General features: G+C 38.3%; 1 protein-coding gene across 6 annotated transcripts in view; it reads left to right on the top strand.

Moving 5' to 3' along the window:
- Nucleotides 1–13,274, top strand: part of CYB5R4 (cytochrome b5 reductase 4) — a 128,035-nt gene that overhangs the window by 79,948 nt on the left and 34,813 nt on the right. For 5 of the 6 annotated variants that reach the window (XM_070376646.1, XM_070376642.1, XM_005897595.2 and 2 more), the window contains one exon: nucleotides 4,746–4,868. The exons of the other annotated variant lie outside the window; for it this stretch is intronic. In XM_070376646.1, coding sequence (XP_070232747.1) covers nucleotides 4,746–4,868 — 123 coding nt within the window. The remainder of the gene's footprint in view (nucleotides 1–4,745; nucleotides 4,869–13,274) is intronic. 6 annotated transcript variants of the gene reach the window in all.

Raw genomic sequence — 13,274 nt, 5'->3', positions numbered from 1 at the left:
ATTAACACATCCATCATCTCACATGTTTACCTTTTGTATAATTTCAGTTATACAAGACAGTATCATCAACTGCAGTCACCATGTTATACATGAGATCTTCAGACCTTATTCACCTTATAGCTGAAATTTCATACTCTTTTGTCAACCTCTTCCTATTTCCCCCTCATCCCTGACGCCTGGCACTGTTTTGCTACTGTTTCTTTGAGTTTGACTTTTTTTTTTAATTTGCACATATAAGTGATACCATGCATTTGTCTTCTCTGTTTTATTTACTTCACTTAGTATAATGCCCTCTAGGTTTATCATAGATTGTTACAGCTATCAGGATTCCCTTTTATAAGGCTGAATAATATTCTACTCTATATTTGTATATATGTGGTTTCTCATTTTAAAGCACTGTGAGATTACATTACACTGGTTCTGTACCTTCCTTTTTCTATATACACCATAGTAAGTTCTATAAATTATATTAATTAAACTCTTTGAAGTCAAGGACTTTTTTGTCTATTAAGCTTCAAATCAGTGCTCATGGAACTGAATTCATCCGACTATGCTGTCTTTAAAAGTTGTTAAATTGCTGCTGATTTCTATGTTTACAGTGAGGAAGACTAATATTGTTTCTAAAGGCAAAAAGAAATATACTTTAAATATTTAAAAACACATTTAATTCATAAAATATAATCACCTTTTAAAGCTTATTATATCAACAAAGCCAAAAGCTGGTTCTTTGAGAAGATAAATAAAATTGACAAATCATTAGCCAGGCTCAAGAAACAAAGGGAGAATAATCAAATCAACAAAATTAGAAATGAAAATGGAGAGATCATAACAGACAACACAGAAATACAAAGGATCATAAGAGACTACTGTCAGCAGCGATGTGCCAGTAAAATGGACAACTTGGAAGAAATGGACAAATTCTTAGAAAAGTACAACTTTCCAAAACTGAACCAGGAAGAAATAGAAAATCTTAACAGACCCATCACAAGCACGGAAATTGAAACTGTAATCAGAAATCTTCCAACAAACAAAAGACCAGGACCAGATGGCTTCACAACTGAATTCTACCAAAAATTTAGAGGAGAGCTAACACCTATCCTACTCAAACTCTTTCAGAAAATTGCAGAGGAAGGTGAACTTCCAAACTCATTCTATGAAGCCCCATCACCCTAATACCAAAATCAGACAAAGATGCCACAAAAAAATAAAACTACAGGCCAATATCACTGATGAACATAGATGCAAAAATCCTTAATAAAATTCTAGCAAACAGAATCCAACAACACATTAAAAAGATCATACATCATGACCAAGTGGGCTTTATCCCAGGGATGCAAGGATTCTTCAATATCTGCAAATCAATCGACATAATACACCACATTAACAAATTGAAAGATAAAAACCATGTGATTATCTCAAGATGCAGAGAAAGCCTTTGACAAAATCAACATCCATTTATGATTAAAAAAAAAAAAAACCTACAGAAAGCAGGAATAGAAGGAACATACCTCAACATAATAAAAGCTATATATGACAAACCCACAGCAAACTTTATCCTCGATGGTGAAAAATTGAAAGCATTTCCCCTAGAGTCAGGAACAAGACAAGGGTGCCCACTTTCACCACTGCTACTCAACATAGTTTTGAAAGTTTTGGCCACAGCAATCAGAGAAGAAAAAGAAATAAAAGGAATACAGATTGGAAAAGAAGAAGTAAAACTCTCACTGTTTTCAGGTGACATGATCCTCCACATAGAAAACCCTAAAGACTCCACCAGAAAATTACTAGAGCTAATCAATGAATATAGTAAAGTTTCAGGATATAAAATTAACACACAGAAATCCCTTGCATTCCTATACACTCACAATGAGAAAACAGAAAGAAATTAAGGAAACAATTCCAGTCACCATTGCAATGAAATGAATAGAATACTTAGGAATATATCTACCTAAAGAAACAAAAGACCTATATATAGAAAACTATAAAACACTGGTGAAAGAAATCAAAGAGGACACTAATAGATGGAGAAATATACCATGTTCATGGATCAGAAGAATCAATATAGTGAAAATGAGTATACTACCCAAAGCAATCTATAGATTCAATGCAATCCCTATCAAGCTACCAACGGTATTCTTCACAGAGCTAGAACAAATAATTTCACAATTTGTATGGAAATACAAAAAACCTCAAATAGCCAAAGCAATCTTGAGAAAGAAGAATGGAACTGGAGGAATCAACCCGCCTGACTTCAGGCTCTACTACAAAGCCACAGTCATCAAGACAGTATGGTACTGGCACAAAGACAGGAATATAGATCAATGGAACAAAACAGAAAACCCAGAGATAAATCCATGCTCCTATGGACGCCTTATCTTTGACAAAGTAGGCCAGAATATACAACAGAGAAAAGACAATCTCTTTAACAAGTGGTGCTGGGAAAACTGGTCAACCACTTGTAAAAGAATGAAACTAGAACACTTTCTAACACCATACACAAAAATAAACTCAAAATGGATTAAAGATCTAAACGTAAGACCAAAAACTATAAAACTCCTAGAAGAAAACATAGGCAAAACACTCTCCGACATAAATCACAGCGGGATCCTCTATGATCCACCTCCCAGAATATTGGAAATAAAAACAAAAATAAACAAGTGGGACCTAGTTAAACTTAAAAGCTTTTGCACAACAAAGGAAACTATAAGCAAGGTGAAAAGACAGCCTTCAGAATGGGAGAAAATAATAGCAAATGAAGCAACTGACAAAGAATTAATCTCAAAAATATACAAGCAACTCCTGCAGCTCAATTCCAGAAAAATAAACGACCCAATCAAAAAATAGTCCAAAGAACCAAACAGACATTTCTCCAAAGAAGACATACAGATGGCTAACAAACACATGAAAAGATGCTCAACATCACTCATTGTCAGAGAAATGCAAGTCAAAACTACAGTGAGGTCAATGGCCAGTCAGAATGGCTGCTATCCAAAAGCCTACAAGCAATAAATGCTGGAGAGGGTGTGGAGAAAAGGGAACCCTCTTACACTGTTGGTGGGAATGCAAACTAGTACAGCCACTATGGAGAACAGTGTGGAGATTCCTTAAAAAACTGAAAATAGAACTGCCATATGACCCAGCAATCCCACTGCTGGGCATACACTGAGGAAACCAGAATTGAAAGAGACACATGTACCCCAATGTTCATCACAGCACTGTTTATAATAGCCAGAACATGGAATCAACCTAGATGTCCATCAGCAGATGAATGGATAAGAAAGCTGTGGTACATATACACAATGGAATATTACTCAACCATTAGAAAGAATACATTTGAATCAGTTCTCATGAGGTGGATGACACTGGAGCCTATTATACAGAGTGAAGTAAGCCAGAAAGAAAAACACCAATACAGTATATTAACGCATATATATGGAATTTAGAAAGATGGTAATACTAACCCTGTATGCGAGACAGCAAAAGAGACACAGATGTATAGAACAGTCTTTTGGACTCTGTGGGAGAGGGCGAGGGTGGGATGATTTGGAAGAATGGCATTGAAACATGTATATTATCATACGTGAAACGAATCGCCAGTCCAGGTTCAATGCATGAGACAGGGTGCTCAGGACTGGTGTACTTGGGATGACCCAGAGGGATGGGATGAGGAGGGAAGTGGGAGAGGGATTCAGGATGGGGAAACACATGTACACCCATGGCAGATTCATTTCAATGTATTTCAAAACCACTACAATATTGTAAAGTAATTAGCCTCCAATTAAAATAAATTTATATTTTTAAAACTTTTTTAAATTAAAAAAAAAAACAAAAAAAGTTTTTGATTACCAAAATTCTCTACACAAGCCATATTTATATTGAAGAATAGAAAAGTTTCAAGCTAACCTTTCTGAGTTGGCAGCAGCACTCCCTGAAAAGCATTTACCTTCATCACTTCTTGTTTTTCATCTGCTGCAAAAATGTTAGGTACTTCTCCAGTATTGAGCACACTGTCAATATCCTCTAGAAAAGCTTCCTCTTGAATCTCAGTGTCCATGATCAAAAAGACTGTCTTCTGGCCTTTCATGCCCACATTCCTTAAAAGGGCCTTAAAATAAAAATGTACTTAGAATAAAAGAAAAAATAAAATAAAAATAAAGCTTATTATATGATTAATATTATATTCATATATTCTAAACTATTTCAAATATTCAAAAATAAGATAATATAAAACATTTTTAATTATCAAAGATTGATAATTATAAGGATAATTTATAGGGATTCATTCTCCTGGAGCCTTTTCTGTTTATTAAGCTCAATATTGGTTTACTGAATTCACTCATAAGACTCTCTCAGATCCCAAGAAATGTTAATACAGTATAAATTAAATTTGCTTTTGTCGATTCATTCAATGGCTAGTTTGTATATTTAAGGTTTTTTTTTTTAAGTTGTGTGTTAGTTGCCATGGCTCTATTTGAGCTTATATGAAAACCAGCATTATGTATTAGTTTGGCCCCTGATACATCAATTTGAAAGACATTAGTCTGAATTTAAGATAAACTGGATTTAACATCATATAAGGCATAAACAATTTTGAGGAATATGTACCAAAAATTTTATTTATTTCACTAATGATCAATGTCATTCATATCAGATCAGGGCATTTGGGTTGTTTGAGAGAGACTGGTTTAAAAATAAACTCTCATATTTAATATCAATGAATACAAATGGAGTTTATCTTCTTTTAGTGCTAGTTGTTGAGAATGTGGGAAAAATAGAGATCGTCCTGAAGAAAAAAGAGAATACTTCTTGGAAATGCCTTGGTCATCCCCAGGAGAATCATAATTCATTTATTCCAAAGAAAGATACAGGTAGGCTATGCTGTTATTTTGAGTCCTGGGTTCATGAAAATGTATGTCAGTGGCTTAGTTGTACCAGAATTTGGAGGGCCACTTTGAGTGAGCCAAAGGGTCCTTGTATCTCTTTCTGCTGCTGCTGCTGCTAAGTCGCTTCAGTCGTGTCCAACTCTGTGCAACCCCATAGACGGCAGCTCACCAGGCTCCCCCGTCCCTGGGATTCTCCAGGCAAGAAGACTGGAATGGGTTGCCATTTCCTTCTCCAGTGCATGAAAGTGAAAAGTGAAAGTGAAGTTGCTCAGTCGTGTCCAACTCTTCAAGACCCCATGGACTGCAGCCTACCAGGCTCCTCCATCCATGGGATTTTCCAGGCAAGAGTACTGGAGTGGGGTGCCATTGCCTTCTCTGTGTATCTCTTTCTAAAGAATTGAAATGGGGCATTGGGTTTGTTACCCTCCCTTTTTTTTTTTTTTTTTTTTTAAACAGAGATTACATTTCTGACTCTGCTATCTAATGTTTAGGCATAATGGGGTCATTCAGTAATGATAGCTAAATGGAGAATACCCATTTAGACCTTTCATTCCTTCACTCCTTCATTCCTCCAGGTTCCCTTTTACAAAAGGTGCAAAAACAAGTAAAGTTGATGCCCTGTAGGCATATCTAATTTTTTTCTATTAGAGAAGGCACGTTTATTGCCTCTGCTACTGCTGCTGCTGCTAAGTCGCTTCAGTCATGTCCGACTCTGTGCAACCCCAGAGACAGAAGCCCACCAGGCTCCCCTATCCCTGGGATTCTCCAGGCAAGAGCACTGGAGTGAGTTGCCATTTCCTTCTCCAATGCATGAAATGAAAAGTTAAAGTGAAGTCGCTCAGTCGTGTCCGACTCTTCGCAACCCCATGGACTACAGCCTACCAGGCTCCTCCACCCATGGGATTTTCCAGGCAAGAGTACCAGTTTACTTCCTAAAGATAATACCATTCATTTTAAGTGTAACATCTTACAGGCAAAGGTGCATATTATAAGTGTTCCTGCTTGATGAATTTTCACAAAGTGAATGCACTCCATATTTTCTTTGGAAATTGGTAGGATTTGCCTCTTGTTCCAAGTGTTTTGAAATTTCATAGTTTGATAGACCTTAATGGAGGTCTGTTTTCAACTTTTGTGCCAAATGGTCATCCTTTGTGCTAATCTTTCCATTATGGAAGCTTAAGACACATGTATCTGGAAAGTACTTATTTGTCATCCCTCCATGGTCTGTTTTTACTTTTTAGAAGTGTTCTTTTTTTTTTAAGACTTTAAAAAAAATAGGTTATTTTTTATTTATTTATTTTTGGCTGCACTGGGCCCTTTGATGTGGCACACCTGGTCTTCATTGATGTGCTCTGGCTTTGGCTAGTGTGGTGCTCAGGCTTCATGTTGCAGTGGCTTCTCTTGCTGAGGAACACTGCTCTAGAGCGTGCGGGCTCAGTAGCTATGGCTTAGTCAGCCCACGGCGTGGGGTGGGATCTTAGTTCCCAGACCAGGGATGGAACCCATGTCTCTCCTGCAGAAGGCAGGGGTATCTGTAAACTTTAATTTCCTTTTTAAAATTTGTTTTGTCAACTGTCCTGTATTAGTCTACAAAAGTGAAAGTGAAGTCGCTCAGTCGTGTCCGACTCTTTGCGACCCCGTCGATTGTAGCCCACCAGGCTCCTCCATCCGTGGAATATTAACCACTGGACCACCAACCAGGGAAGTCCCTAAAAATGATCTTATTTTAAGCCTTCTTAACCAGTTCTCTATGTATCTTGTCTTTTCTCTCTCATTTTCAATTTTGTCCTTTTGCTCTACTTTTTGAGAGTTGTTTTCAGCTGTCTTCTAACTCTGCTGTTGAGTAACTCATTTCTACTTTCATATTTTTAACTTTAGAGAACTCTTTTGATTTTTATTTGTTTTAGCATCCTATTTGCTCCCTTCTCTTAGCTTTTTGAGAATTACTGATAGTGTTTTAGAGTTTTTGTTTCCCTGTGTAGCCTAGCCTCGTTTTGGTCTGTCTTTCATATTAGATGCTTCCTTTGAATGTCTGCTGATCCTTGACTGTGCGTATTTCTGGGTTGAACTCTAAAAGCTAGTTGAAAACTGTGTGTGGGGCCTTGCTTGCTGACAATAACATTGGCTGTGTGGCTGGATCCTTTCTTTGGATCAGAAAAGAAACATTCACTGTGTGGCTGGATCAGAAAAGTCTGATGCCAGTGTTTTGCTGGAGTCTCTAAACAGTTTCTACCTTGCACCCAACATTTCAAAAATTACATGGGAAAAGAAGGCAGGGGTATCTGTAAACTTTAATTTCCTTTTTAAGATTTGTTTTGTCAACTGTCCTGTATTAGTCTACTAAAGTGAAAGTGAAGTCACTCAGTTTGCGACCCTGTGAACTGTAGCCCACCAGGCTCCTCCATCCATGGGATTCTCCAGGCAAGAATACTGGAGTGGGTTGCCATTTCCTTCTCCAGGGGATCTTCCCGACCCAGGTATCGAACCCAGGTCTCCCGCATTGCAGGCAGACGCTCTAACCTCTGAGCTGGTTGCCATAAAAAAGTACCACAGACTTAGTGGGATAATAACAGAAGTTTATTTTCTCACAGTCTGAAGGTAAAGTCTGACACTAAGATTCTGGTAGGGTTGGCTTCTCCTGACATGTCTCCTTGGCTTGTAGATGGCTGTCTTCACATGATCTTCCCTCTGTGTCTGTGTCCCTGTTGCCTCTTCTTATAAGGACATCAGGCTCATTGGACTAGGAACCATCCAAACAACCTCATTTTAACTTACTTTGTAATACCACATTTCCAAATATGTTGCATTCTCTAGTACTGGAGACGTGACTTTAATGTGGAACATTGAGATGCACACGGTTCAGCCTGTAAAATATACGCAATCCAGAGACCCTATGTTTTGCCCTCTACAAGAGAGCAAAATTCTGATATTTTGCCAGAATAATAGAGAATCGGCCTGTGGCTGTGTGAAATAGGGAAAGACTTCAGAAAGGTGGGGCTAGGGGAGACAGCTAGGCTTCTAAATGAACTTTAATCCAGAAAGCAGTTTTAGTTCTGCCTTCCCTCTGATTCCAGAAATACTTGGTCCTGCCAATTTCTGAGCCTTAATGAGATCTTATATTACAGATGGATTGATTCTTGGCTTTTTGTATGTCTAGTTTGGGATTTAGCTTTCCAGTTAACTGAGTTAGTTTTTTCTATCCTTACAGGCTATGCCTTAAAAAACAACCAAACACTCTCACTCACTCACACATACACACACACACATTCACACACCATCTTTGCTTTTATTTTAGGGAAGGGTTAGAAGACACTAACTGCATCTATTCAGTTTACCATCTTTAAATATTTAAAACTATAAAAATATATTTGTAGATAATATTTTAATTTTCAGAAAAGTATCGGGTAGCTGCATTTTGAGTACTTATTGTGTGTGGAATGCTATTTTAGGTATTGTGGTATGTAACAAATAAATGACATCAGAATTATTTTCCTAGGTGGAAGAAATAACATACATAAACATGGGGTTAAAGAATACTTATATCAAGACATAGGCCAATAAGAGGAAGTTACTTAGTGCAAACTTGAATATATTCTAAGGTAACCTTAAGTGATCAGATGCAGATCAATCTGACCTTGAGCAACTCCCCATGAATGAAGATGAATTTCAAGCAATGTTTTGAAAGTGACTTAAAAAAGAAAGTCATGAAGGACTTTCCAGATATCATTACTGGGTGCTTATTGTGCCAGACCTTTTGCAGGTGGCAGAGAAAGAAAATGTAAGCCATATGTGGGAAAGGTCAAATAGATTCATTTTCCAAGAGCAGGAGGTCTCAATTGCATGATATAAGGTAGGCAGAAGAGAGAGGAATAATAGCAGATGCAGCAGATCAGAAGAGAACAGGTAAAAGACCATGAAAATGAAAAAAGATACTATTAAGGTAAAATCTGTTGCCCTGAAATTATCTGGCTGTCTAGACTCTGATGCTGGGAGGGATTGGGGGCAGGAGGAGAAGGGGACGACGGAGGATGAGATGGCTGGATGGCGTCACTGACTCGATGGACGTGAATCTGAGTGAACTCCGGGAGTTGGTGATGGACAGGGAGGCCTGGCGTGCTGCGATTCATGGGGTCGCAAAGAGTCGGACACGACTGAGCGACTGAACTGACTGACTGACTGATTGAAAAATCATAGCAAACCAGATAAAAGCTAAGTCCTAGAAATAAATGATACTGAGAAACAAAGTTGACCTGTATTTAGAAATAGTTAGAATGAGCATTGCTCAAGTATTCTTCCCTATAATTTCCTGAGGCTTTCCATGAACTCTCTCCTCCCTGCTATAAATTTCGGCTTGAGTCGTGAGCCACCATAGTTTGTTTTAGCTTTCTTGTGTGAAATTGGAGCCACGCTTGTATTTTTCAGTGAATTAGATTTTCTGCTTTGGAAAATGACTCAGTTTAGGGGATTTTTTCTATTTATTTGCCTGAATTAGCACAGATTCATTTCTTCTTTGTCCTTTCTCTTCCCTAACTCATGATAAAAACTATAGGTTATTTTCTGCACTAGCAAAGCTGAATACTTACATCATCAAAATATTATGATTTAACTTGCTGTCAGTAAGTTTAAATGTTTACTCTATTATGTGGTTCCTAGATTTTCAATGTGTATTACCAGAATTATCAATTTTTATGATATTAGCATGCTGGCTTCTTCCATTTTTCCTAGTTAAAAAATTTAAGTTTGAAACTAAGCATGTGAGTTGAAGACTTTTAATGCAATAACTTCTCACGTCAAATCTAGAGTTTACTTACACAGAAGATTTAAATATAGCAAAGAACATAATCAGAGCAGAGAAACTACTTCATTTTTTACCTTTAATCCAGGTGTAACAGTTGATAAATTAAATTGTATGAATATAACCAGACTACCATTTGTAACTTGGGCACTTCCAATTATTTTTTTCTTCTCAAAGATGACGATTATGAGTGAGTATTTGTGTGGTGTGGTGTGTGTGTGATATGACTAATAAACTTGTCTATTAAGAGTCAGAAACTAATAGAATATTGGGTTGCTATTTCTGTACCCAGCCTAAAAATTTATTTTAATTGTGATTACCTTTAGTATAGGGATTCAGATCATCACACAAAGGTTGTTTTGTAAATTTGACAACTAACAGCTCAGTAAATGAATATTGAGATACTAAAGAATAAACAAGATTTTGAAAAGTTGTGTCATAATTTTGATATGTCAATAGCCACTTATAAACCTTTAGATTAAATACATATAGAATCTATAACTGTGTTTTTAAATCATGCTGAACTGTATGAAACCACCGCTGTTTATTTTTTACCTAGAAAAATGGCAGTTTTGCATAATTTGAACTATGCTTTTATCAGGGCTTCTTAATTGCTAACACTACACGCGTACACATCTAGAAGTGCTGTCTGTACCTGTAAACATGCTTGTTGACACTTTGTGAGCAGTCACTTAATTGAGGCTTTCTATGGGGCCTGGGATTCTGCAGGCAAGCTGTTTGCTGTCATAAGGAACAACAGCTCTTCTTGTCAGTGTATAAAGATACCCCTTCGCCCCTTCCTAACCCTTTATTGCCTGTGCAGCCATGTTTCTTTGCTGCCTAAAACAGTCATTCAGAATTACTGGAAAAGAAGAGACTCCTATGGCTAGCAAATAGGACTTCACGGTACTTTATGCTTTTAAATTGTCTGCTCAGCCCAGCAGGTGTAAAGTTGTCACTTGCACACTAATTACAAGATGCGTTAGCATGTTGCTGTCTTATTCTCATTTCTAGCAGAACAGCCTGAATATGAAGAAACACAGGATAGATGGAGCAGGCTGTAAATAAGTAAGAAATTATATACTGTGTTAAAAGACAGAATAGATGAAGTTTAAAAACTTGGAATTCAAGCACTTTAATGTATAATGTTGACTGAATTATTAGTTATGGAGCTGAGGAAAGGTGATAAGCACAGAGATGTTCGAATCTAGTGACGACCTTACTAAACGATATGGGCCTCATTGTCTAAGGACCCCATTGAACCTAGTCTTGGAAGAAAAGCTGCCTTTTTCTTAGCTTAACACTGATGTTTAACTCTACAAAATCCTTACTTTGAAAGAAAGATTCAGCTCACATCAGGCTAGGTAAGGTAGTAAAAGAACTGAATACATTTCAAATTTATTTTTAATAGTGATAGTTAAAACAGAAAGGAGTCTGTGCTCTGTTGTCAGTTTACTAATTGGAAAAAGCATGTACCCATACACATTTATCATCCTGGGTGTTAGAAGATGTGTTATGAATGTTTTCTTACTCATATATGCAAGAGTGGTTTGAGTGAGGATAGTAAAGCTATATTACAAAAGGTCAGATGAGATGGTTGGATAGCATCACTGAGTTTGAGCAAACTCCAGGAGATGGTGAAGGACAGGGAAGCCTGGCGTGCTGCAGTCCTTGAGGCTGCAGAGAGTCAGACATGACTTAGTAGTGACTGAACAGCAACCACCAGAGGTTAAGTGAAAACCTTATCAAAATTAGTACAAAGGCTGAATAATTTTTAAAAACAGCAGCATAATTGCAGTTTATGTAATACTTTTAAAAGCACATAATAACTAAAACTTTGTTGTTTCTTCTGCATAAGTTCATTTCCAGCCCCTCTTTCCTCTCCAGAGGGTGGGCTATGTATGGAGCAGGAAATTGCAAACTTTTGACCATAATTCAGTCTTTCTGGTGACCAGCCCCCATCCAGGAATCCACCTAGAGTCACCACATGAGAACAAAGATGTTCCTAGTTTTCCCTTATTGCTTAGGAATTTACCAGGATATTAGGAATCCCATGTTCGAGATCAGAGTCAAAGACAGATACAGTGCCCCCACTTTATTTGCAGCTTTGCTTTCTGAGGTTTCACTTACCCTTGGTCAGTCGTGGTCCAAAAATATTAAATGGAAAATTCCAGAAATAATTCATAGATTTTCAATTACAAACTATTCTGAATAGCATGATGAAATCCCAAGGTGTCCTGCTGGGGATGTTGAAGAAGAGAGGTACCTGAGATAGATGGTGACTTGCTGAACTGGTTCCTTAATTTGGACATTAAATAGTTACTAGGGAGTTGTAAAGGGTAGGGGGATAGTCTATAGATATTTGTGTTTGAACCGACATGGTTAAAATGAGGAAGATGCTAAAGGACAATGTACTGGTCTATAATTATAGTTCTCAAACTTTTTGAACAAGGTTTATGAGTTGGGGCAAGAAACTCTCATAACTTCTTCCCCCATCCCACATCTTCTCTAGTGACCCTGTGATCTTGGGCAAACTATTTAACTTCTGTAAGCCCCTGTTTCCAGCAGGGAAAATGAGCGTGAATAGCAGTGGCACCCCACTCCAGTACTTTTGGCTGGAAAATCCCATGAATGGAGGAGCCTGGTAGGCTGCAGTCCATGGGGTCGCTAGAGTCGGACACGACTGAGCGACTTCACTTTCACTTTTCACTTTCATGCATTGGAGAAGGAAATGGCAGCCCACTCCAGTGTTCTTGCCTAGAGAATCCCAGGGACGGGGGAGCCTGGTGGGCTGCCGTCTATGGGGTCGCACAGAGTCAGACACAACTGAAGCGACTTAGCAGCAGCAGCAGCAGCAGCAGCAGCAGGTGCTTTGAAAGAACACTAGGGGAATTCAGTGGTTAGGACTCCACACTTCCCCTGCAGGGGCACATGGGTTTAATCCCTAGTCTGGGAACTGAGGTCCTGCGTGCTGCATGGCATGGCCAAAAAAACAAAAAAAGTACTTAGAACAGGAAGGTGTGGACTCCCAATCCAGTGCTCTTTCATAGCTCTCTCCCACTGAGCTTTGTCTTTATTTTTGCCTTGTGAAATTCTACTCTCTAGAAGGAAAGCTGTAGTTTCTTTTCAACAAGAAGAATAAAGAATGCCCAAATTACCATATTATCCTCAGTGTTGCAGTGTTACCCTGAGTATCTCAATATTATTTGTATGTTATTAAAAAAATTTAGTCTGGGATTAACAGATACATACTGCTGCTGCTGCTGCTGCTGCGTCGCTTCAGTCGTGTCCGGCTCTGTGCGACCCCGTAGACGGCAGCCCACCAGGCTCCACCATCCCTGGGATTCTCCAGGCAAGAACACTGGAGTGGGTTGCCATTTCCTTCTCCAATGCATGGAAGTGAAAAGTGAAAGTGAAGTCGCTCAGTCGTGTCCGACTCTTAGTGACCCCATGGACTGCAGCCCACCAGGCTCCTCCATCCATGGGATTTTCCAGGCAAGAGTACTGGAGTGGGGTGCCATTGCCTTCTCCAAGATACACACTACTGTACATAAAGTAGATAACAAGGACCTACCATATAGCACAGGGAACTATAT

Source organism: Bos mutus, chromosome 9 (assembly GCF_027580195.1).
Source record: "Bos mutus isolate GX-2022 chromosome 9, NWIPB_WYAK_1.1, whole genome shotgun sequence".
Classification (NCBI taxonomy): Eukaryota; Metazoa; Chordata; class Mammalia; order Artiodactyla; family Bovidae; genus Bos; species Bos mutus.
This window is presented reverse-complemented; position numbering and strand designations above follow the sequence as displayed.